A 26625-nucleotide genomic window follows, 5' to 3' on the forward strand; every position below is an offset into this window, starting at 1 on the left:
CGCCATGACGGCGGGCGGCAGGGAAATGGCGGCAAGGGGAGAGGCGTGAGGGGGGGGGGACGAGCACTCTGTCTCAGAGATTTCAGACATAAACAGATCGTTGGTAAAAAGCGGTGCGATTTATTTTAAAGCTTGTGTGCGTTTATAGCATAGCTTCTTCATAGTACGAGTCTGCCCCTTTGGGTTATTTTTTCCCTGTGGAGAAGCACTGTGGTCTTAGTCATACTGCTAAAAACATCCCTTATCCCAGCTCACTGTCAAGAAAAGGAAAGAAACAAGTCTCTCTCCATATCTCTAGCACTGATTCTCTTCCATGCAAAAGCTACACCCTCTGGAGTTACAGAGGTATGGTGGTGGCGAGCTTGCAGAGCCTAATGTGTGCAACTTGATTGGCAAATTTCAGTAGCGTGTGGGGTCCTCCAGGTTCAGGTTTCCAAAACAATCCTCCGGGGCTGTTAAGAAAGAGAAAATTGCTTTTACAGTATTTAAACAACGCAGTTGATAACAAACTAAATCATAAAGCCTGCTATTCTCCTGCAAGTACTGCTAGAAGACAGTGTAATGTATGACAGACAAAAAAAGATGGTTCCAGATAAGACACCAATACCAAATTAAAACTTCATTAAATCTTTCTACTGCAGTAATTTTTTTTCATGCAACATGTTAGGAGCTATTGCTGGTGTGTAGCCCCTGCTTCCCAGAGCTGAACAAGCAGCACTGCTCCCTCAGGTCATGGACAGGCTGACTCAAGGCTGAAAGCCCTGAAAGCCCAAGTAAAAATGAGTCTTGTATGGACACAGGACAGGCTTAAAGATAGTCCCCATCCCATAGCTGTTTGTATCTTGTTGCTCTTCTTCATAAAACTTTTTGAAAAATAATTGTATTTAAATAGTTTCATTTTAATTTGAATCAGATTTAAATTGACTAAGGAATATTTCTATTTTCTTTAACAATAATAGGTTTTTATGCAACATTACTTGTAATGTCTCACGCTCACAGTTGCCACGTGTCAAGCGGTAATGTGCACAAGTCCACGTCCTTGGGGAGAGGAGTGAGTGTGCTCCAGCCTGACCGCTCTCCAGCACTCTGAGCCTCCCCAGAAGAGTAGCACCTTCCAGGCACTCATCCCAGTCCTCCACACATCTTCTTCTGGCCTCAGCACCATCCCAGAGTGAGGCAGATGAGCTATATGTGCAGCTATAGTGTTGCTCCAGCTATCCTTGTATGGGGCCAGCTTTCTGGCCAAGAAGCTTCATACGCATTTCTCAATCAGAACGCACTGAAGAACCACCCCTTCTAATTTGGCTTCCTTACATCTACATTCATGTTTCCTGAACCAGGGTCCTGTATCTATTATCATATAATGGACAGATGACCGTAAAGTCAGATGGTAGAAGCCTACCTTGCATGTCTGGTACTGCCTCTCACTGTCTCAACAACACTGCATCTTTGTAAAGCTAGTTGCTGTCTTTAAGGATGTAACAGTACAGATAATCTCAAGAAACCAAGCCCCAAAATTTAGATTAGACTTCACTTTTCCTATCTCCTTCTCTAATAATTTTCCTAAATTCTTCTCTGAGCCAAGTATCTGTGAAACGATGTGGGCAAAATGCTCAAGAGTATATAGGAAAGACAGTACACAGTCATGCTGCACCAAGTAGTAAGTAATCCAGCTGTTCTTACTCGCAGACATTCCTGGCTGAGGCTGTCCCATGTTGGGCCCTTGATTCATGGGAGCCTGTGGCATGCCTGGTGCATTTGGTATCATGTTTTGCTTCTGCAGCCTGATTCTTCGCTTTTCCTCCAACTCCTTCTGAAACTTATAGATCCTCTCAGCTAGCAGCTGATAGTACTCTGCCTGCAGGGGAGGAGCACAAGTCAGGAAAGGAGATGCATTAAGTAAAGGCAGCGGGTCACAGTAATCAAAGTAATCAAATCAATCGAGGGGGTGAGGGAAGAAAGGGGAAAGAAGCTCTTCCTTCACAGGTACTGTCATGAAGCTTTGTGCTGCCTTTGCAAGACCCCAGCAAGTCTCAAGCACAGCACAACACCACAGGCACCACCCCGAGTCCCAGCACACCACGCTGACGCCAGCAGCCCTGGCACATGCTCTTCCTCAGCCTGGGAGGCTTATCTGTGCATCCACTCCTCCTCCTCCCCAGTCACTGCCAAGGGGGCTCAGAGATGTGCAAATGATGACAGAGGACAGTATCTCACCCTGCTATTTGCCAATTCATACATGTCACCTTCCACCTTCCGAGCGTATGCCACCAGCTGCTCCATCCGTCGATCCTTCAGTGCTGCAGGGTCACGAATAGGCAATATGGCTAGGACGCTGAAGAAAAAGCACACAAGCTATTAGGTTGTCTCCGAACCAGTGATTCATGGAAGAATTCTACAAATCAAAGCAAATTAGTTATAAAGTAGGTAGCGGTTTATTTCGGTGCCGGGCACATGTGAGATAGCTCCCAAAGGCATGCGCACCCTAACACGGCAACTTGATTTGGTTACATGCAGTAAAGAGTTACAGATGCATCAGGTTTCCCAATATGCCTACACATATGCATAACCTATCCCCACTTTGTATTACAATTAGCTCCAAGAAGTCCTTTCTATAAACTCCTCCCATCTGCGCTTGCACAGTGCCTTCTGCTGGTGGTCATCGGGGGTTAGTGGGGATGAAGGCTGATAACTCTTCTTCATCACCACTAGCTGACCCCCTGCCTTTGTACAGATTCAGCTGTTCCTTGGGTCTTGTCCAAACCACAAGGTCAATCTCATATGTTTTTTGAGACAGGTTCCCCATTTTGTCAGGAAAACCTCTGTGAGGGGCCCCGAGACTCCTTGTTTTGTCTTATTTGCACATTAGTAAGCAAAGACACTCAGCGATATCTATTTTAATGCAATTAAGTGAGCCCCCATTCTTCCATTCCTCGCTTTAATAATGTAGTGGGTTTATGTGGTAAGGTTTTGGTAGCAGGGGGCCATAGGGGTGGTTTCTGTGAGAAAGATCTAGAAGCTGCCCCATGTTTGGGAAGGGCCCCATTGTTTTCCAGATCTGAGCCAATAAGCGATGTTGTTTTGCGCCTCTGTGAGAGCATATTTAAGACAGGAAAAAAACGCTGCGCCACACAGCAGCCGGGAGAGTCAAGGGAGTGAGAAAACAGCCTTGCAGGTGCCAAGGTCAGTGTAGAAGGAGGGGGAGAGGTGCTCCAGGCGCCGGAGCAGAAGTCCCCTGCGGCCTGTGGTGAGGACCATGGTGAAGCAGGATGTCCCCCTGCAGCCCATGGAGTACCACGGTGGAGCAGTGTTCCATGCTGCAGCCCGTGGAGGAGACCACAGTGGAGCAGGTGGCCCTGCACCAATGGAGGCTGCCGCCTGTGGAAGACCCCTGCCGGAGCAGATTGCGGGCCGGACCTGTAGCCCGTGGAGAGGAGACCACGCAGGAGCAGGTGACCTGGCAGGAGCTGCTGCCCATGGGGGAGCCAGTTGGAGCAGTTTTCTCCTGAGGGATAAACCCCATGGTACGGACCCATATCTGGAGCAGCTCTGGAAGAGCTGCTGCCTGTGGGAAGCCCACGCCGGATCAGTTCATCAAGGACTGCATCCCGTGGGAGGGACCCCACAGCACAGGGGACGAGAGTGACCGAGAAGGAGTGGCGGAGATGAAGTGCTGTAGACTGACCATAACCCCCATTCCTCTGTTCCCCTGCACCGCTCGGGGGGAGGAGGTGGAAGAGGGTGGATGGGGGGGGAAGGTGCTTTTGGTTTCTTTTCTTTGTTTCTCACTTCTCTAGCTTGTTAGTAATGAGCAATAAATCTTACTATCTGTCTTCTTATGCTGAGTCTGTTTTGCCCGTTACAACAATTATTGTGTGATTTTCTCATCCTTATCTCAATCCTTGAGCCCTTTTCACATATTTTCTCCCCATTCCTCTTTGAGGAGGGGGAGTGAGAGAGCGGCTGTGGTGGAGCTCGGCTGCCCACTCGAGCGGAACCACAACATAAGCAAGCCCCCATTCTTCTATCCCTGGCTTCACCAGGGCCTCAGCACCAACACAAAGGGATGGCAACACAAAGCAGCAAGCAAATCATCTGACAGACTGAGGATTTTGTTATTAGCTACTCACAATTTATGAGCAAGTTCATCGCGCATAACCGGAGTGACCTGCTCATGCCAGGGCTTGCAGCTGGCCCCAGATGGGAGAGAGCCTTCTGGCCCCTGGCTGGAGGTGCAGGGGAACATGGCAACCCAGGCAGCCGCAGCTTACTGAGGGAAGCACCAACAGAACCTCCTGGGAAATAAAACCGAGAAAAAGCAAGAAACTGTAAGAGCACAGGGACGTTTCCGGTAGGGCGGGTAGATAGCTTGGGAGGGGTTACTGGGGAAAAAAGTGCCGCTCCCTCACTGATCTGCTCTGAGGTGAGCAGGGGAGGCAGCATCCGCCCCGCTGAGCCGGGTGCCCCCCGACCCCTCCGTGCTGCAGACCCAGAGGCGGGGAACAGCCTGCCCAGCTCTGCCGGGAGAGGGAAATGGAGACCATCATCTGTGCGGCCATCGTGGGTGCCTGCGAGCAATTGCATTCTTGGGAGTGTCACGTTTTGGCAGCAGGCCCTGAATGTACACAGTTTTAAAACTTCCTGTGTGGAAGCAGCCGGTGTTTCCCTTACTGATTCAGGATCCTCTGGCAGAACCTTCCTTGGCAAAGGCAATGCCACCTGCTTGGCCATGACATTTTTTTAATTGACAGCGCGTCCTACCTTACGTGTGAACACGTAACAGCCTTCTTAGATGTAGGAGATTTAAACCCCCAAAGATTTAACCATCTGGGAGATAAATCCTTCAGTTTTAAGTATTTATACCCCCCATCTCCACCACTAAATTTGCCTTTCAGTGCTGAGCTGCGCTACCTGTTTGATTCCTCCACAAGCCTGGGAGGATAGCGTAGAACTTAGTAGTATGGCTTAGCAGTGGACTTGTAAGTATTAGGTTAAAGATTGGACTAGATTGATTCGTGGAAGAACTCTACAACTCCAAGCACATGAGTAATAAAGTAGGTACGTGGTTTATTTTGGTGCCGGGCACATGTGAGATAGCTCCCAAAGGCATACGCACCCTAACACGGCAACTTGCTTTGGTTATATGCAGTAAAGAGTTACAGATGCATCAGGCTTCCCAATATGCCTACACATATGCATAACCTATCCCCACTTTGTATTACAATTAGCTCCAAGAAGTCCTTTCTATAAACTCCTCCCATCTGCATTTGCACAGTGCCTTCTGCTGGTGGTCATCGGGGGTTAGTGGGGATGAAGGCTGATAACTCTTCTTCATCACCACTAGCTGACCCCCTGCCTTTGTACAGATTCAGCTGCTCCTTGGCTCTTGTCCAGACCACAAAGTCAATCTCATCTGGTTTGTGAGACAGGTTCCCCATTTTGTCAGGAAACATCCTCTGTGAGGGGCCCCGAGACTCCTTGTTTCAGTTAATTTGCATAGTAGTAAGCAAAGACACTCAGCGATATCTATTTTAATGCAATTAAGTGAGCCCGCATTCTTCCATTCCTGGCTTTAATAATTACGATTGTTTTATTTAGAAGTCATTAATTTGATTAAGCCCTAGTCTTCTATCCCTGGCTTCAAGATGATCTTGGAGGTCTTTTTCAACCACAACCATTCTATGATAGTGCCATCACCGCCTCTTGCCAGGTCACCTTCCCCAGCAGAAGGGGCAGTCTGAAGGAACAGTATGTCCAGCCAACAGCAGATGATGAGACACCACAACATCCATATGGCCTGGTGCATTACATACAGTTTACCAAGGCAGAAACCCTTTTACAAGTGCTTTCTTAAGTCACAGTTAAGAGCGCTCTCTCCTTGTGGTGACAGCAGGGAACTGTTTGAGAGACTTCAGCACAGAGCCACAAGGATGATTAAGGGAGTGGAGCATCTCCCTTATGAGGAAAGGCTGAGGGAGCTGGGTCTCTTTAGCTTGGAGAAGAGGAGACTGAGGGGTGATCTTATTAATGTTTATAAATATGTAAGGGTTGAGTGTCAGGAAGATGGAGCGAGGCTCTTCTCAGCGACATCTAATGATAAGACAAGGGACAAAGGGTGCAAGCTGGAACACAGGAGGTTCCACTTAAATGTGAGAAGAAACTTCTTAACCGTGAGGGTGACAGAGCATTGGAACAGGCTGCCCAGAGAGGTTGTGGAGTCTCCTTCTCTGGAGACATTCAAAACCTGTCTGGATGTGTTCCTCTGTGACCTGATCTGGGTGTTTCTCCTCTACGCGGGGGACTGGACTAGATGATCTTTCAAGGTCCCTTCCAATGCCTAACATTCTGTGATTCTGTGATTCTGTGAATTGGGCCCAGGTGATGGAAAAAAGGCTTGAAATCCTCCAGTACAAGCTTGGACAGTGAGCAAACAGAAGAGCACTTGAGATCTGTTATTTTTTAACACATTATTTTGGGCTTCTAACTTTTGGCAGCACTAATCCAGCCAGTGAATGTGGTTACAAGCCATGGCAGCATGATTGCTTGCTGTTAGACGCAGGTTTTACCTCAGGCCTTAGGCCGCCCTGGCTTGCAGTCACCAGGCTTGGTGAGGTGTCTGTTGCATGGCTCCCAAACCTCTGCTCACCAGAGAGACATTGAGTCAGGAGCTCATTTCAGTGCCACACTCCAGAAGAAAAGGGGAAAACCCCACAAAGTCAATCTGAAAATAAGCCTTCTGATTTTAACTCCCTGCCCTATTCTGATCCTGAACAACAATACGGATTTGAATAAATTTCATTCTCCCTTAATCCATCAGAGCCTACTGAATTGCGAGAGAACCAGCTCTGTGCTTCTGTAAGAAGAACCTAATGTCTAGAACCTAGTCTAACGGGGAAGGGAAATGTGTTAGTCTCACTCCCTTGCCACCTGCAACACACTGCAGCCATACAACACACAAAAATCATCCCCCTGAAGCTATATAGATTCCTGCTCGACTATGTATAACAGTGCAGGGTGTGGTGTGGTGTGCTCCAGTGTGTTTGGAAATGAAGGCAAGGGGAAGGTGCATCTGCCGAAGCTGCGCAGAGGCCATGGCACGAAGAGGAGGGAGCCGTTTTCTTAGGCAGGTGACATACATCCTCAGCGTGGTCATTGCAGCAAAAGAATCAGTCTTCACAGCATGTCCTTGATCCTTTAAATTTGTCTCAGATATTTACATACATCTGGGAACACTGAGCTGCAATTCAGTGCAACCTCCAGCACAAAGAACTTCATGAAGAAATTAAACATTGAAAGGCAAGATAAACAAACCCTTTGTAAGAAGTTGGGTCTCAGAAAAATACAGCTCTCTTTAAAGGAACACATACGTTTCCATTGACCCAGGACATGCACAGACAGTTCCAGAAGAGGACTGACATAAAAGAAGAAGCCACTGCTTTTGTAAGCATCATGAGTACCAGAGAATGGCCTATAGAAGCCTCCATCATCGCACAGCAATGCATATTCCAAGGAAGAATCCATTTTAAAACAAGGCACTTGTTTTATTGCATAGTTGATCATGACAGGTTGGATGCAGAGAACAAGTTCCTGAATTCCCCTTCAAAACAGAGAACAAAAGTGCCATAGACACCTGTTTTTAGTCTGATCAACAGAGAAACAAGCAGTGCAGTAACTGTAGGTGCCAAGGCCATGCACAGATGCTTATTTCTGAACAGGAACATCCTCTCTCAAGAGTCGTGGGGCAGGGAGGCATTTACATTCAGCCTCATTTCCCCACCACCACATCTGAGTCTTTTTTTTTAAAAAGTGACATCACAGGGCTGGGTACTTTGGTGCCTCTGTCGCATGCACCATCACCATCTGCAGACCATTAAGAAGGGCAGTATTGAACTCCTGCTGTCCATGTGTGATCCAACAGGACATTAATGCTAGTCTCACCTGCTACTTAATTGCTGGCTCCGGGCTTGCACAAGGCGGCTGAGGCTGCAGGGTGGCTCCTGCTGACACTCAGGAGGAGCCCAAGTGGATTAGCTCGTGTCTCCTCACAGGCTGCAGAGAAACTCAGCTGGGCTGGGCAGTGTGTGCTGCGGGTTTCAGCAGCAGTGCCAAGTAAGGACAAAGACTTGTCTTACCTGTGGGTTTGTGTGAGTCAGCATACACCACAGGCTGGAAGCCAGTTGGGACACCAACCGAAAAAGCAAGTCCCAATCTTTGACTGGACAGAGATGTAATGCGACTGTGCTCGAAGCAAATGAAATTCCTTGTCTCAGCACAGCACTGATCCAGCACCACGCTCAGTAGCTGATGCCTCACCTACAACCTGTTGCCAGCTCTCCGTCCCTCAGAGGAACCTTTCAGATCTTCCTCCAGCAGAAAAGAAAATGTGCTGCTCCATAAACCAAGCAGGCTGCATGAGTTATGTAGGGATGAGGTTTTTTTTGTCTCCTTCACATGCCCCTATAACACCTTTTCAGAAAAGACACAGCACATGGTTCACAGCCCAGGAGCAACATGTGTTATAATGGGTGAATTAAAAAACAAAACAAAACAAAAAATAAACCAACCAACCAAACAAACAAAAAGGATCTCCAAGATACCTGCCCCAAAAGTTTTCCTTAGAGAAACATGAAGTTACTGACCCACTCACACAGGAAGAACACAGGATTCTCTGTCTGCTGCTCTTCACTCTCACTGCAATTGCAAGAAAGCACAAGAAAAGGAAATGCCTGAAGGCCCTTCAGCTTCAGGAATTAGGGTTGCTACGAGCAGAAAATGGGGTCCAGGCTACCACTGCTGTGTTGCAGTCACCCTCTCCTGGACCTGCTACATCACTTGCCAGGTGTCATCTCCCAGCCAAGGTGCTAGAGCCACCCCAGCTTCACCAGGAGCTATGAAGGGCTTCAAAGATAGCTCAGGTGCCAACGGTAATACTTCCACCCCTCCAAATCCACCGCACTCCCTACAACATGGAGCAGAGACGGGAACCATGGCTCATTGCCCATCAGCACCGGTTACAGAAACAGGTTTCCTTCTCGAACGTCCCCTGTGTGCACAATCCCTCCGGAGGGGTTACAGGCAAGACCCCGCTCTAAGGAAGTGCAACTAAGGCAACTTAAGGCAATCATCAAGCCCCTGTTTTTCTAAACGAAGTGTCAGATCAAAGTCGGCTCAGGCAAACACCAGTGGCAGGCAAATAAATGCCTGGTAAGGCTGACGGAGCAGCCCCATGGCTTTTTGACAGTGGCTCAGAAATAGATGCTGCTGAAAGCACTGCAGGTGCAGCCTGGTGTGCTCTCACACTTTCAGGGGCCAGTCTAGGCTCTGTCTCAGGTCAGGATCTATAGCATGTGATCTATTTTGACAAGCACAGAGAGAAAACGGATCCTTGTGCAACGTGACAGTTATGAAGGGTTGTGTTGTACAAAGGCAGCCACTAAGAGGGCTTCTAAAACCAAATATTCCTGGTCAGGACAATGTATCAAAGATGTATCAATGTTCTTCAAAGAAAAGCTCATTTTAAAGGTAGGAGGCCTCTTTGCACACTTGGGAAGAAGCAGTCATTAGGAGCAGATGCTTCTAACGCACGGCAGGATAGGCCACTCTCTGGAGATGCTGGGCCAGAGACCTTGGGTTTGGCTGGAATTGGGAACAGCACGGTCAAGGACATGGTGTATGTAAAAAGACCGTCTCGGAAGGAGAAGGTTGAGTTTCTTGCACAGGAGCTGGATGTGTATCAAGCACTGGAAGAAGCACAGGAAAAGGCAGCAGGAGCTGGAATGGCTGGCACTGCCACATTGTGCGTGTCAGCCTCGCCGTGGTGCTGCCGCTGCCTTCAGGAGCCCACAAGCCCTGCACTGTGTGAGTAACTCAGGCCCTGCCAGGCTCTGTCTGGACTCGTCTTGGCCTGCCCAGAGCCGTGCTGTAGCTCATTTGGCTGTAACAGCAGTTGTCTAACGAGCAGGTGGCTGCTACCAACATTGTTTTAGCTTCCATACACTTGCTGTTTATTTATTTTTGTGACAGACAGCAGGTCCTAGCGAGAGGCCCGTTAACTGCTGGGCCTAGAGCGCAGCACCCAGAGCGTTGCTAACGCAGGGCTTTGCACAGCAGCAAGCACAGGAGGCGTTCAAGGCAGTAACAGGCCATGGGGCACGGCTTCCAGCAGCCCCTGGAATAGCTCTTCTTGTAAATCCAAGCCTCCACCCAAACTGAGCTCTCCTGGGTAAGGATGCAGCTTTGCAAGGCTCGGGCCAACGGCAGCGTTCATGGCTTCTCACTCTGGCTGAGGCTGGCTCGTGATGGCATCTTCTTGGAGACCCGTCACTTTCCGAAGTTTGTCTTCGCTGAAGTCTGTGCCCATTGAGTTGGGAACACAGAGACTCCCATGGTAAAGAAGGCTGGAAGCTCGTGACTTCTGGCACCAAGAAGATGTCTTCTGCTCCACCTGCAGATCTCCAGGGTAGATCTCGAGCATATCAAGTACAGCTTCATGGCTCTGGATGCAGTAGCCATAATTATAGGGTCTTCTGCTTGAGGGGGAGCAACAATGCAGCGGCACACCAGAGATTTAGCTTTTATGACCGTGGGAAACTCTTCAAGGATCAAAGGCTACCATGAAGAGATTGGATCCACACGACCAGGGAGGTAGTAAAAGCATCTTTGCTAAGCTGCCCAACCTGGGGAGCAGAGCTTTAAACTAGGAACAGCAGGTGAGGGATGGGACAACTGACAATCAAGTGAGGACAGGACAGACTAATTTGGCTGGTGGATGTTGCAGCATGGCTTTGAAAGGAGAGATCCTGGCAACAACAAAACACGGCAGAAGGGGGCCCAACCCAAGCGTAACAAGGAAAGCAAAAGTGAAAATAAGGCAGTTCTGGGAGGACAGCGTTGTAGGGAAATCTCTCGGCTTTTCTGGGAAGTCAGCACATCTGGGTGTCTCTCTGAAGTTCTTTGTCATCAGCAATTGCAGCTGCCTGAACCTGCTGGGAATGTTTAGAGCACCATCTTCACTTCTGTCAGTGAAGTAGGATCCAGTTCAGGAACATTTAAACAAACTAGACACGCATTAGTCTGTGAGACTTGATGATTGCATCCCTGAGTGCTGAGGGAGCTGGCTGATGACATTGCAAGGCCAATCTTTGCCGTCTTTGAAAGGTTATGGTGAATGGGGGAAGTTCCTGAGGAGCAGAACAGAGCAAATGAGAGTCCTGCCTCAAAGGAGGATCTGGGGAACCACATGCCAGTCAGCCTCACCTCAGTCCCCGGTAAGGTAACAGGAATTCTTCCAGAAACCATCTCCAGACACAGTAAGGACAAGGTGACTGAGGCCAGTCAGCATGGATTACAGGGTAATCACGCCTAGGCAACCTTCTGGGATGAGGTGACTGACTTGGCGAGTGAGAGGAGAGCAGCGCATGTTGTTTATTTTGGACTTATAAGGCTGTTAACATTGTCCTTGACAACACCCTGAAAAAACGAGGAAGCATGGACTAGATAGATAGACAGTGAGGTGAATTGAAGGCTTGGGATCACCGGCACAAAGCCCAGCAGAAGCAAGTCACTAGCAGTGTATCCAGGGGTCGGTACTGGGGCCGGTACTGTTAGACATTTTCATTAGTGACCTCAATGACGGGGCAGAGTGCAGCCTCAGCAAGCCTGCAGACACAAAACTGGGAGGAGCAGCTGAGACACCAGAGGGCTGTGCTCCCATCCAGAGGGACCTGGACAGGCTAGAGAAATGGGCTGACAAGAATCTCCTGTGGATCAGCAAGAAGTGCAAAGTCCTGCCCCCGGGGAGGAACAACCCCAGGCACCAGCGCATGCTGGAAGTTGATTCGGTTGAAAGTAGCTTTGCAGAAAAGGACCTGGAGGTCGTGGGGGACACCAAGTTGAACAATGTGCCAAACAACTTGCCCTTGTGGTGAAGAGCATTGCCAGCAGATCAAGGGGGGTGATTTTTCACCACTAACTCTGCACTGGTGAGGCCACCCCTATGTCCATTTCTGGGCTCCCCAATACAAGAGAGACACGGAGCTATTGGAGAGAGCACACTTGAAAGGACCATGAAGATGATTATGAGACTGAAGCATGCCCCTCACAAGGAAAAGATGGGACTGTTCAACCTGGAGAAATCTCAGGGGGATCTTACCAGTGTGGATAATTACCTGATGGGGGAAGGAAAGATAATGGAGCCAGATTCTCCTCGGTGGTGCCTGGGAACAGGACAAGAAGCAGTGGGCACAAACTGAAACAAAGGAAATTCTGTTTAAACATAAGAAACTTTAGTTCCTGTGAGGGTGGTCAAGCACTGGACCAGGTTACCTGGAAAGGCCATAGCACCTCCTGGAGATACTCCTTTGGACACATCCCAGTACAACCTGGTCTTGATGACCCTGCTTTGAGCACAGAGGTGGGCTGGACGATCTCCATAGGTGCCTGCCCACCTCAGCCGTTCTGTGATTCTGCAATGAGTCGCTGTGCTGAGTGGAGGATCTATGATGCTAGAACAAGGGAGGCGGTGCAGCCACAGTCGCAGGATGCCACTGCCCAGTGCTATTGCAAGGCACCAGTAACCAAATCACTGGAGCAACTGGGAGCTAGGTAGAACCAGTTTTAGATATAAGAAGCATGCAACATGCAGAAAACACTCCATAAACAGCAAATGTGCATATAATGTGGAAAAGTGAACCAGTGAGAACAGTATTTGGTGTTGTTTTACAGCTGATCCCATAACTGAAGGAGAAACCATGAACACTATACTCCTTCCCTGACAAACTCACTGTGAGCTTGCCCCATTTGCAACTTCAGTCATCAGCTTTAGGACTGGAAGTGGCAGTGGAAGGGGCAGACACTAGAAAGTTGGTGCAGACATCCCTGAACTGCATGCAGTTTTACTTTAAGCCTTAGTAACATTGTAGCTGGACAATAAATCTTTGTATTGCTAAAACTTTTCAACACTAATTGGTGATTAATTCTTAACTTTGTGTAGGAGTTCTTTTTGCTGGACCAAGTGGCTAACAACCTACTGCCATGCTGGAGCCCTACCCTTTCCCCAGTCAGCTGCGGCGTTGGCTCAGCTGGTGGGTTCTGGTTCTCTGCTGGGATCAGGGAAAGCAGAGCAGTGAAGGGGGAAGGAACCCCACGCAAATCCAAAGTCCCCGATCATCCACACCACCTCAATAAAACATTTGAACTTGGCTCACAAACTGCATCTACGAATAGGGACAGAGCAGCTGTGCTGTCACATGAAACGTCTTGGTGATGCTTCAGCAAGTCACTGCGTAGATGTTCAAGTTTGGAAGATTTGTGGCTCTTTGAATCAAACCTGCTCTGCCAGGTCTTGAGGCTTCCCCACTTTAGCAAGGGCCAGATGCTGCTATGCAGGCTGGGACAAATTCAAACCAGATTTTTTTTTTTTTTGTGCTAACATCGGAAAAGTTTGCTTGCATTCAAGCCTGTAAGTTGGGATATACAAAAAGCAAACACATGCCAGAAAGCCGGGTACACTTTATACTTGTCTAGTCAAAAAGGGTTTTTATTTGTGCTACAGCCTAACAAGGCCCAAGGCTGAAAGTAAAATGAGGCTCTGCATAGGTGTGGGGAAGAGGAAAACTTCGTCTAAAATGGAGAACCCAAGGGTCAACCATCCCACTCCACTGTCCTGGCCTTCAACACGGGGCTTTGTGTTTGCTTCTCTCAGTGCCTCCCACTGCAGATGCAGGAACTGGGGGCTTCAGGGGCTTGGTGCAGAGCTGGCCGTGCCCTCATGGGAGAATGCCAAAGCACAGGGCTGTTGTTTTTTTCTCTGAGCCTTCCAAGGACTTTCCACCATCCTGCTGAAGGCTTTTTGCTATCAACTACACCTTTCTATCCACAGGACAATCGATCTACTGGTGTTTATACCCAAATACCACGCATTTTATTCCCATTTTCTAACAGCCTCAAACATCTGTCCACTTTGCAAGACACCATTGCTCTTGGTCAATGCTTGGCTGCGGCTCCCATCCATCCAGCTTCCTCTATCTTCCGCCAGCCCTTTTTCCCCTGAGGGCAGCTTGCTCACACCATTTGCCGGGGCTCGGTGGACACAGCAATGCTCACGCCACACCAGACTTCCAGACCTGGACCCAGGTCTCCCAGGTGCACAAGTTACTCCCTCTGCACCCAGCTGAGTGTTTTGGGAAGCCTGCAAGGGACCCACTACACAACACACGACTTTGACATGACAGGATTAACACCACGTGCAGGCAGTTGCACACAACTGGGGTTATTACACACGCACGCCCCAGCTGAAGCATTTCTGTGCAGGAAAACCCCAAAACAAGACGGAGGTGCCTGACCTGCAGACGTTACTGCCAGCTGTCCCAGCGCAGTGCCTATGGGGACACCCACACAAGCTTACCTCACGCCCCCACCTTGGTGCCAAAAGTTGTACAATGTATTCCAAGTGAAATAGGATCTTTTAATGTCACATATCCAAACAATAGTTCTCATCTCCAAATGGAAAATAGGTCCTTTGAACATCAGCTGCTCCCAGCCTGGCTGAGCAGGGTGCGGCGCAGCTGACTGGCACAACTGTTGAGGTCAGACCTCGGTTCTTTGGTAAAATACATGCCACGAACAAACGCGAATGCAGAGTTGTACCCAAAGCGTCCATTTATAAGACTAATCGTCACTCCACGTCCCTTATTATAGATTTGCATTTTAAAACAGTCATATACATTAAATAGCTCTCCAACTTCTCAACAGCAAACACGGGAAGCAGCACAAAGTCGGCCACCCCGCCAGTTTATGAACAAGCAACACATGTTGGAGCGAAGGGAAACATTAAAAACAGGCGTTCTGTCTCACACAGTTTATTTAACAATAGGTAATAAGAAATCAATTTTTAACAGTCTATACAGTGATCGAAAGTTCGTATTTATAAGTAATCAACTTTAATTGCATGATTTACAACAGCTGAGGGTTTTTTGCTTTCTATTTTCAAGTTTTACAGAAGGTGGAAGAGGGTGGGAAAAGGGCATGGGAGAGAGAGAGAGAAAGCAAGCATAAAGAAGAAACCCCAGGGACTTTCTCAGGTTAAAATCATCCCATTGGAATTGTTTCTTACCCTCTTTTTTATTTTTTTTTCTTTTGTTAGATGTAAAAATAACGAAAAAATTCTTTCAAGAAAACAGAAACCACAATATATATACTACATCCATTTGGCAGCTGCCCCTGTGTATTTGCAAAAATGTTGTTTTCTCTCTACATGTACAAATTATTTTAATACTTGAAGTTTTTTTTAAGCTCAGACTCTTGTATAGAAAATTCTTGGAGGACAAAAGTAGACTTCAGGAGGGGACTGAGTTATTTAATATTTTTACATTTTTCAAAGAATTGACATATTTCCAACCAAAGAGGAAAAGATCGGTATTTACTTTAATATATATATATTTATATATGTAATGTATTTTTAAAGCAACATTAACCCCTTTTGTCCTCCGGTTTTAGGAATAGTTTCTCCTGTGTTGTTGTCTTTAAAATGTTTCTGTTGTTGTTTTTTTGCAGTGACATGAAGAAAAACCAGAATAGGGAAAATGTTTACCATCTGCCTCAGTAAATAATAACTATCAATATTACATATTTTCATTAATTTAAAAAAAAATAAAACCTATTGGAGGCATGAGTAGGGTGTCCTTTGGTGAACAGCCAAAAGATCACCCTCTTCCCCTGACCTCCCCAACGCACACGAGGAAAAAAAAAAAAAAAAAAACAAGAAAAAGGACTGGTTATGATTCCAGCCATAACAAAAATATATTCTTTGTACTCTACTGTCCCTCAGGTTCGTTGTTGGTTTGTTTTTAAAACCACAAACTACTGCTGCAGAGTTCAGATGTGTCCAGGGAAAAATGTTGTTTTAGCTAAGAAAGATTCAAAAAAATTTGTCTTCAGTACAAAAAGTCTTGAGAAAATAAGTTTTTTTTCTTTTTTTCTTTTTTTTTTTTTCTTTTTTTGCTCCCAAAATGCTACAACGTGTCTAGTGTATGTCTAGTGTACTCTGTGAAAGGTTTGAATTCAAGTCTGAGTTCTCGGAGCTGAGCCCCAGTTCCGTGGCGCTTGTACCATGGAGGCCTGCCATGCCGGGATTGCTAGCAAGCTGGGAAAGCATTGCACTCTGGTCCGGGCTGGCAAAGTGCCCTTGATCCATGGGGTTAGCCTGGGCAGCTACCAGTCCTGGATGTGGGGAGCTGGTCTGCGGGGAGACGTGGTGTGGAGAAGGCTGAGGTTGCATCCGGGGGGACGGGCTGGAATGGGGGGGCTGGGACTGGGGCCGCGGCGAGGGTACAGGCTGCGGAGAACGCACTTGGTTGGTGAGCGATGAAGGGAGCTGCTGGCCCTGGAGGTGTGGGGACTGGGCCTGCGTGGGGAGCATGTGCTGTTGGGGGCTCATAGGATTGGGCTGAGCTGGGGACCCCATCTGCTGCTGAAGCAGCCTCTGCTGGAAAGCCTGCTGCAAACTGGCTCCTGTCTCTGCACTCATCGCCTGGGGGAGCTGGCTTATCTGTCCCATGTTTCCTTGCTGCATCTGCTGCATGTGGTGCTGCATTCGCTGCTGCTGTTGCTGCTGCTGCTGCTGCTGGGGGTACCCCACGCCCTGCGGCTGCTGGAACTGGTTGTGGTTGGCCATCCCCGGCCCCAGCGCGGGTCCCGCTCCTTGCTGCTGCTGCTGGCGCTGCTGCTCGATCATCTGGTGCCGCCTCATCAGGAGGTCGCGGAACTGGGGAGCCATCCCCGAGTGATTCATGTTCATCTGCTGCGCCTGAGGATTCATCCCGGCCATGGCCTGCTGCGGCTGCTGCTGCGGCTGCTGCTGCGGCATGCTGGGCCTCTGCACGCCCGCCTGCATGGGGTTCATGTTCTGCATGGCCGGGTTGGGGTGCACCCCCGCCTGCTGCCCTTGCATGGCCTGCTGCGGCTGGAGCCCCGGCTGCCCCTGGGGCATCCCGGGCTGCCCCGGCATCCCCTGGGGGTTCTGCGAGCCCGCGTACTTGGCGGCCCGCTGCTTGATGAAAGCGGCCAGCAGCTGAGGGTTGGAGTGAAGGATGTTGAGCACCTGCTGCTGCTGCATGGGTGAGCTGGGAGACCTGAGAGTCCGCAGGAGGTTTTGTAAGGCTGCCTGGGGCAGAGGTGGTTGTTTGGGCTGAGCGGCGCCGGGGACCTGACCCATCCCTGGCTGAGGTGCCATATTCATCGGCTGACCCGGCTGGGCCACGGACATCATGGATGGCCTCTGCATCCCCGGCTGCAGCTGAGCTTGGGGTAAGCCCCCCTGCACCCACGGCGGCTGCTGCTGGATTCCTGCCGGCCCCATGCCTTGATCTATATGGCCACCGGGACCTCTGGCTATCTGCGGAGGGTTCATTCCCATCGGCGGCATCTGGGGCATCTGGTGCTGAATCGGCCTCTGGAAAATCTGAACCTGGGCCATCTGCCGCTGGGTCTCCGCCGCCCGCTGGATCTGCATGGCCATTTCCACCGCTGCTGGAGGAGGCCCCTGAACCGGCGGCTGAGGTGGCTGGGGTGGAGTCGGAGGAGTCACCTGGCCGCCTGCCTTGCCCTGGGACACAGCGCTGGGGGGCTGAGTTCTCGGCATGGAGTAGGGCGGCATACTGTTGGGAGGCGCGGGCTGAGGCTGCGAGGCGGGCTGCGGCGGAGGCTGGGGCTGCGGGGTTTGCGGCGTCGGGGGCTGCTGGCCCGTCGGAGTCGTCGGGGTGGCTGGTGTGGGCGAGGGCAACCCCTGCTGCTGGCCCACCACACCGGTCCGCTGCATGCTCGCCATCCTCCTTCGGAGCATCTGCGCCTGTTGCAAGCGGTGCTGAAGCTGCTGCTGCCGCAGCTTGTGTTTGATGTTGAGGCAGAAGGGCACCGGGCACTTGTTCTCCTGGCAGTGCTTTGCGTGGTAGCAGCAGAGAGCAATGAGTTGCTTGCAGATGGGGCACCCGCCATTGGTTTTGCGTTTGCAGCCTTTGGTGTGCTGGACAACCCGTTTCATCTTCTGACAGGACGGCAGCGAGCAGTTGGCATTGCGGCACTGGCAGGCATGGACCAGAGACTGGATGCAGCGCTGGATGCTCAGGCGACGCGAATCACCAGGGCTCTGCGTGGTTGCAGTCTGCTGGTTGTTGCTCTCGTCATCTAGACCAAGGCCTAATTTCTCCATCTTGTGGTCGTGATTCTTAGTGTTATAGCAGGTGATGCACAGGTCGTAATCCTGGAAAGACAACGAAGGCAGAGTTATCAGTGATCCCGTAACTCCATACAATAAAATAAATGCCATGCTACCCCAACAAGTTGCTCCCAGACTGCTCCTTCCAGGCAAATTGTTGCTTGAGGGAAAAATTTACTTTTTCAGGCTACGTTGAGGTAGCAGAGAGGAATAAACCCAAATTATTGCCAGAGAAAGCGCATGGGTGTAAGGGTGTCTGAAATTTACACAAATAGCTTGAAAAACAAGTTTGCTCTGGGTTAGTAAGTCACACGTGATTCAGCTGGGCTGGAAAAATCCCTCTCTTTCCTGATTAAAAAAAAAAAGAGAAGAGAGAGGCAAGGAACAAACAGCTGCCCATCTACTGCCTCTTCAAAAGGAGTACGTTTTCTCTCAATCTTGACCAATTTTCAAAGAAAGCAGAATGAAAGCTGCATTTCCAAGTGAGTTAAACTGCAAAGTGTACTGACAGAAGAATAGAACAGCATTTACATTCTGTGAAAACAACAGCCAAAGAATCTGGGCTCAGTAACTGATTTTAAGAAGATCCAAGTCCTCAGGATTCATTAATCCATAGGAAATTTGGAATTCATTTTCCAGTACATATTGCAAAATGAGAGCATCAAATTTTAACTAGGGATTTTCAGAACTGAATCCAAGGTAGTCATTTAATTCCAGCAGGCTACAAAATTAAATTAAGCCAGATTCGAGATTATTCCAGCTTCTGGAGGACACAGCATTGACACAGGCCACTGGGCTTCGTCTTCAAACACCCTGGGTATTGCAAACACGTCTAGGACAAGTATGCTGTTTGCTACTACAGACCGACAACAGTTTAGCAGAATAGTCACACAAGTACAGGAATCTGTTTTATAGCACAACAAAATCTCTGTAATGGTAAGCTGATGAAGAACCCTATTCAGAGAAATATCGCAGCACCACTCTGACTCTGGAGGAAGGAAGGATGAATTGCACTTCAGAAGAATCAAGTAAGCCCACTATTACAACTCAAGCAATCGCTACAGTTTCCAGCTGCTTAAGCAGCGGTACCTTAAATGAACTACGGGAAACACCATTCTGCTATTTTAGTTCTTCACAGCATTAAAGTAGGAGACAAAAATCATATCAAGTAGTCAACTAATAGCATTATCTGATACAGAAAACATTTCCTCTCTTTTCTAACTACCAGAAGATGAGCTGTAGAGATCTTTTTCATTAGTTAATATTGTGAAATTAGTTGAAGAGCACTCTGGGCACAGAGATACAGGCACACGAGTAGGGAAACCTTCACCAAGCATACCTCACAAACAGTGCAGTGCCATCTGGTCTCCACATGATGCTTGCACTCATTGCAGGTGTAAACAAAGCGGTCTTGGCTCTGCGTATGCAGCTCCACCAGCATGCACATGGTCGACCACTGAGCCCTTCGTAGTGAGGAGAACTCCAGGTGCTTGTCTCTAGCAAGGGTTAGGAAAGCATCGCGCCCGTCCATCAGGTCGCATGGAATGAGTGGGTCAGGCTCAACGATGGCAGGCAGGGAGTTGGCTGCAGGGCCAGCAATGAGACGGATGACAAAAAAGACCTAAGAATCAAAGAAAAAAAAGAGTTAATGCCAGATTTAACAAGATGTTTTCTTCACCAAACTACATTACACAGAGTGCACAATTCCAGGTCCAGCTAACACTCAAATGATGTGCTGCTAAGGTGGTATGTTTTGTAAAGACTGGGAAATTTCAAACCTCCAGGTACACTGCAAGCTCACCTTCAGAAGCATTAGGTAACGTGTGCTGGACTGAACAGACTAACAGTCTGGATGGCTACAACAGTTTTACTGCTAGGAAGTTCCTTCCACACGTGCACAGTTGAATTAACCCCACTGCCCTCATAGCAAAGAACGCCCTGACTTACTGGTACCTTTGTCTGGTGGGCCACCCAATTCCCCAGCCATACCTGTATGATTTACAGCACACTGATCTGTTGAAAGTACTAAGTTTTTGTACACTTGCGTACTTAAGTACAAGCTATATTTCTCATTCTATCAGCTCTTACCTCCTTGTGTTTCTCCATAGTGGCATACAGCTTCTGGGAGAGGTCATTGGACACATTGGGCATGCCAGGCTTCTTCTTATTGCCACGACTCAAACTGCTCTTGTTCTTACTTGTCTTCTTGTTGTTCTTCTTTTTGGCATTTTTGCTGTCTCCCTTGCTCACCTGGCAATTTTAAAGGCATTTTATGTCATGTATCTAAGTTACACCACATCAACATTTTATTACTTTCACACCTCTTATAATTGCAGGACTAAAACTCACAGTAATTCACTCCAAAGACACTTACCATGGTGTCCCCTGAAAGGAAGTTAAGATTACATTAATTCCACTGGAATCACTCCATAAGATAACAAGATCAACAATGCATAGCTCCAAAAGCACTAAAAGCATAAATGCTTAGGAGGGATAAAGAACACTAAACAATATTTATCGGAAGTTGTTTGTCTCTGATAGCTGAATGCTGAAGAACCTGAATAATCACAAATGGGTTCAGCAAATGGCCCTCGCTGCATTTTAAAACTAAAAAAAGCAGAACTGATATTACACTAACTGTAGATAAGAGACTTAATCACGTAGATTTACCTTGTTACACCCCTCTGTCCAACAGTTCTTAACTGTATAATATTAAACTGATTTTTATATGAAGTTTTTCTTCCAAGTTCAAAAGGCCTTAGCAATATCATTTCTAATGAGGATGTGATAGGAGGAAGGTGCAACAGTTAAAACAGGTCAGCTTCATTTCAGTTATAATCAAATACCAATGAACAGTTTACTCTCTGTGCTCCTGAGAGGGCCTCTCAAAACACTCGAGCATATGACAGTCAAGAATCAAAGCAATTCTTAATTCAAAAAAGCTTTTAGCTAAGCTTAAAATAACTTTATCATGATGGAAATTTCCAGTGAACATGAATGATTATCACTTAATTAGAGTCTACAGATTATTATTGCCTCAGATTTCATTGAAATCTGGGGTAAATAACAAGTTCAATTTATTTTTAGTAACAAAGGTTGAACAGCAATATGCTGCAGGCTTTCCCCACCATGAGTTTTTGGGCCAAACTGCTGTGAAAGATCAACATAGGCACTGAGAAGCATCACACACACAGCTAGGTCAGATTCCTCAACACTGGTTTCTGATAGATGAGAGAGATGTGAACCTGCAACTATGCCAAGTGGGGAAAAAAAACCAAAATGATGCCTCCCCAAGTAACTATTTGTTAGTTATTGCAAATTCAGTATCAAGTTGCCTAATTCCCAGATGGCTCAAACTTAGTTTATTCAAAAGCCTTGACAGGAGGTGTTGCAAAGAGCAGCACAAGTAGAACATGTGGTTCTCCTGCAACATTAAATTAACTTTTTGATGCAGAAATCTTTTAGGAGAACGCTGACTCTAAACCAGAACAAAATTCAAATATCATAAGATGAGGAAGCAGCAGCATTTAAACAAGAGTTAACTAGTAAGTTCTACTGTGTGAGTAGGATTACTAACTTTTCACTACCTCTTCCACAAAGAGCTCAACAAAGCAAGGACAAATGTATGAATTCCACATCTGCTCATTTTCAAATTTATTTTTGAAGAGGTATAGCTTTTTTGTTCTGTGTGGAATGCAAGAGGATATTTTTTGCATGTTCTCCTAAAAAAAATTGCACAAGATACTAGCAAAAAAAATCTGTAGTTTAGGTAGTCCCACAACAATTCAATAGGATTTTGTGCTTTACATCCTCAATACTGTAAAGCTTCCCACTTAAAAAACAAAACCCTCAGTTGAGTAAATCACTAAATCACAGCTGTCTTGCTTTCTCCAAGTGTTCTGCTAAGATCACTGTTGTAACATCTAGGTTGGAAAGGAGAGACACTGTCCAGAAGCTAAAGCTTAAGGAAGAAGCTTCCAAGCCAGGATGAGCTTGCAGCATGAACATGGATAATTGCATTTCAGCAGCAAAATATTCAACTAACAGTTGTTTCACTTTAATTGACTTTGGTAATTAGTTAGGTTTATAGCCATATGAACAGCCACTGCTAATAGAAATGTAGCTGATATTCTACCAAACTGTTAATTTATAAAACGTAAATTTGAATTTTCCATTACAGCAAAAGGTGAAAAAGCCAGCCATGCAAATAGCCTAGCAGTGTTTTGTGTTGTTGTTGTTGTTGTTGTTTTTGTTTTTGTTTTTAAATATTCAAATGACTATAGGTAATCACAACTTTTACTTTAGATCATGAAATAATGGAAGCATTCTTACATCCGTGCTTTCATTACTAGTGTTCTCTTCTCTCTTCCGTTCTTCTTCCTCTTGCTCGAGTTCCTTAATACTCTCCTCTAGAACATTCGGCCAGAAATCCCCTTCAAAGTAAGGTAGCTCTTTTGCACTTGTTAAACGGTCTTCTGTCGCCTGCTTAAATATATCCTGAAAAAAGAAAACAACATCTGGTTACCACTATTACAAATCAAGTGAGTAAAGATAATTTTCAATACATGATAAAAAGGCACTAATATCTATAATCACTGACCTCTCTACACTAGCTGGTAATTCCAAAGATTTTACCTATTCCCAACTTTGTCAGCAGCCTAACCCTGAAATCTTAACACAGGAAAACCAGAGATTACATAAATTCTTTACATCGTAAAAATTAGATCCTTATTTGTGAGCATTATTTGTTAGCATTGCTCACAAATTTAGTTTATTCCAGGTAGTCATTTTAAATCTCCCATTAGAATTGATTTCAGAAGCTACATGCTTTGAATAGGACAGGTTAACTCTAAGCTTTTAGTGCTCAATTCCCTTAAAACTGATGTAGTACACTCCCAGAATCAGACAATGCATAAGGCAAAGAAAAAAAAAATGAAGATGAGACTGGTCAAAACCCTCCCACAACACAAACATGCACTTAACAAACCTTGTAATCGTGGACAATGCGCTCTGACACAGACTTGTCCAACATCTTCTTGTACCACTCTTGCAGTCGTTTGGGTTTGGGTATCTTTTGGTCAGGAGGATGACAGTGGAAGATGTAGTCATCTCCTTCACTTGGTGGGCATGCCCAGATATGTCCAGTAGTATACCTAGCATCGTTAGACAAAAAGAGTACATGTGGGCTCTGATGATAGTTAATAGAGCTTGCTTCCCTCTCTGCCACCAGATGGAGCTCCCACAAACTTGGCTGCTATTACCAGAAGTACAGTAATTATACACGTAGCTCTCCAAGATCTCAATTCCAGTGTTCATTCCAGCTCCATTCACACAGATAACATTAACACCTTTCCATTAATTATTTTTATATATATATATATTTTTTTTTTTTAAGAGATTTAGCACTATATACAGAGGAGCTCATATCCAATGCGCATGTTTTTAAGTCAAGGTAAAAAAAAAAAAAAACAAAGCCTAATGCAGACCCGCAGTTACCACCTGCCAATTAACTAACAAGAAATACGGAGACGAGGTATTTTATAGTAGGAAAATGCAGAATGCTTTTTCTATGAGACACTAATCATTCATTACCTAGCAACATTTAAGAAACACAATTACTTAAACACACTTCATTTTTCTACCGTAGATTCTTTTTAATTTTGAAAATCAGTTTTTAAAGGTTTCACAATTATATCTGGAAATAAACAAAACACAGTCGCTATCAACCTATTCTGTTGGGTATACAATCATAAGCACTATGAAGACAGATGACATCCAAATAGTAGCAGCTGCAGAGACTATAATGCCATGAAGATCATTTCTTCATCCTCAGTTCTTCTTTATTAGTTTTTAAAAAGAACTCCAGTAGGAGCAATAATCAGATCTCAAGTTAGAGAAAAATAACCATCCTTGGTGCGTTGAGAAACAGTTCTGCAGAACCCTACCCAAACCCTGGGAACTGCAGCCAGTTGTCATTCCTTCTGCCTGAGAATGGAGAGATGATATTGCGTGACCAATATTGTTTTCCCAAAATGAGAACCTGATGTTACCCATTAGCACAGAACAGCATTAAGTAAAACTGAGCCTTGAGCTCTACACATAAGTTTTTCAGACTCACAGGTCAGAAAATATATAACAAAACATCAGGAAAGAAGTCTAATATATGCCTTCGAAGTGTATATATTCATCATAGGTGAATGTAACATCTCTCTGAGGTACTGTAGACAGTACAGTACCATCCACCCCTCTGTTCTGACTCCCTCATTTTTTCTCAATTACCCTAAACAATCCCTAAGAATTTCTTCATGAATAACTCTGCCAAACTATACCAGATACCCTTAACAATAGACTGATGTTTACCTCACTGCCTTTCCTACTTCAGTTATCAGTCATTTAATTTCCACCCTTCTCTCTCCTTAACGTGCTCTGTGGTGTTTTGTTCTGTGGTGGTTTTTGTGCTGTTGCATGTATATTCTGTTCTTTGGTGCTGTCCCATGTATACTGTCCTCTTCCTCTACCTTTCCAGTTCCTCACAATTTGAACTCCTCCTTCTCTAAGAGGTTTCTCAGTAGCCTTGCACAGCTGTTAATCAGTGCAGACAAGACACTTACCTCTCTCCTCATAAACTAACATGGATAAGAACTTACTTGCCAGTCCAAAGGAATGACCTGATTAAAGCAGTGGCGTTTCACAAGGACTGTACAATCAATCAACAAGGCCAGCCAAATTTTGTTGTCCATACAAGGTTAACTTTTTCTACCTAGACTTAAAACAGTCTGGAAATGCTTTTTATACCTAGAATATGTGAAACAAGCCTCTCCTGAAATACCTGTAAATCCATTTTTTTGTCTTCTCACTTGTAAACAGGTGTTACCAGTTTATTCTATCACTGGTTGATATTTAAACACCGAATTCTGCACAATAAGATGAAGTAACTTAATTTGCACTAAGAACATAAAGATTATGCAGATTTATCTAGCATAAATCTGCACAGAAAACATTAAAAAGGCTTACCCTAATTTCTTGACATATTCTAGATATCCAATTAGTATTTCGTGATAGACAGCAGTCCTCAAGCATTTAGGGCGGAAGAAATGAACACTGTCGAGGTAAGATATATACACTCGCCTAGAAAAAAAGAGGGCATGATGAGAAGCAAAGATTTTAAGTTAGTTCTAGAAATTTATTCACATTTCATATATTTGAAGCATCCAATATAATCTTCTAATATAAAGTCTTCCAATATAAAGTCACTAATCCTAACGTACCAGTTTTTGATATCTTTGCCTCCTCTCTGTAGAGCCATCCAATCCCTCTCCTTAGAATACTGACAGCTGATCCTGAAGTCAGTCTGACAGCCAACAACCCCAGTAATAAGTTATTTTAACTAAATATCCCCTCCAGAAGCTATTTTGTTTCTAGAAGCTAACACAAATAACATTCTTCAGATATGCAAGGCTGAAGCTCTATACAGAACCTCAGAAGCTTTACCTAATTGAAACATTACCAAAACAAAATCAGATTTCATGCAGCTACTCACCTTTGATTGGGTGGGGGACAGTCTGAGCCGTATTCCTGCACATGCATCCCAAAGAAGCACAAGTCTACACCATCAATCTCCTCGAAGGCAAAAAGCGCTTTTGTTCGATAAGGGAAAGACTCCGCCATCTCTCCGTTGTCTACAAATCTGCACATTAGAAGGTAAAAAGGGAATTCCAAATGCATCCACATATTAGAGAATACGTATCAGCATGTAAAGACAACAAGTGTAATTTTAGGGTAATTTTACATTTAAATGCTTACAGACTACTCAAATATAACACATCCACTTTGTGCTATGAAAAAGACAACACTCATCAGAACTAATATGCTCCCGTAGTACCTGTTTGTCAAGAACTGGTTGGTAGCGAGGTTTTGAATCCATCAGTATTTTTTCTTTATAGTAACATACAAGCAAATTCAAATAGTTTTCCCTCCCACCTCCTCCTCAAAACAGATCAAACCTAGAAGCAGATAGAACATACCTTGCTTTCATTCCTGGCTTCACTTCGACAGTTTTGTCAGACGCATGTACCACCCTAACTGTAACCTCTCCTGCCTCCGGGTGATTCTGTCGCCTTAGGAAGTCATTGACTCTGTTCTCCAAGAAGGTACCAAGTCTTGTAGCCGGTAACCCTGCAGGAAGAAGACACCATCTCTGAATATATACAAAACCAAAGTGTTCAAATGTGATTTCTCTCTTCAGGTGAGAAATGAAAAGTGACTCAACACATGCAGTACGTTACTATAAATGAAAGCATTATCTTTGAACGCGACCCCTTCTGGATAAAGATGAGCTGCCTTTCACCTACAGGCACGCTTATGGTTTAGACATTCAAACAAAGAAACAATCTGCATCTCAACCCAGTTCCTAT

At 46.1% G+C, this 26625-nt stretch overlaps 2 protein-coding genes across 2 annotated transcripts in view; both read right to left on the minus strand.

Annotated features, from left to right (window-relative positions):
- Nucleotides 1–254: 254 nt before the first annotated feature.
- LOC101800767 (histone acetyltransferase p300-like) lies at nucleotides 255–4356 on the minus strand. The gene is made up of 4 exons (XM_005021270.5): nucleotides 4131–4356; nucleotides 2218–2335; nucleotides 1684–1858; nucleotides 255–452 (listed from the first exon to the last, which is right to left on the minus strand). The coding sequence occupies exons 1-4, from the start codon at nucleotides 4244–4246 to the stop codon at nucleotides 400–402; spliced, it is 462 nt and encodes a 153-aa protein (XP_005021327.2). The 5' UTR covers nucleotides 4247–4356; the 3' UTR covers nucleotides 255–399.
- A 10486-nt stretch (nucleotides 4357–14842) lies between these two features.
- EP300 (E1A binding protein p300) overlaps nucleotides 14843–26625 on the minus strand; it is a 61956-nt gene continuing 50173 nt past the window's right edge. The window contains exons 24-31 of the mRNA XM_027451182.3: nucleotides 26236–26386; nucleotides 25752–25898; nucleotides 25226–25339; nucleotides 23199–23364; nucleotides 22544–22708; nucleotides 20300–20461; nucleotides 19551–19832; nucleotides 14843–18256 (exon numbers count right to left, since the gene is read on the minus strand). Coding sequence (XP_027306983.1) covers nucleotides 16022–18256; nucleotides 19551–19832; nucleotides 20300–20461; nucleotides 22544–22708; nucleotides 23199–23364; nucleotides 25226–25339; nucleotides 25752–25898; nucleotides 26236–26386 — 3422 coding nt within the window. The 3' untranslated portion in view covers nucleotides 14843–16021. The remainder of the gene's footprint in view (nucleotides 18257–19550; nucleotides 19833–20299; nucleotides 20462–22543; nucleotides 22709–23198; nucleotides 23365–25225; nucleotides 25340–25751; nucleotides 25899–26235; nucleotides 26387–26625) is intronic.

Source organism: Anas platyrhynchos, chromosome 1 (assembly GCF_047663525.1).
Source record: "Anas platyrhynchos isolate ZD024472 breed Pekin duck chromosome 1, IASCAAS_PekinDuck_T2T, whole genome shotgun sequence".
NCBI lineage: Eukaryota > Metazoa > Chordata > Aves > Anseriformes > Anatidae > Anas > Anas platyrhynchos.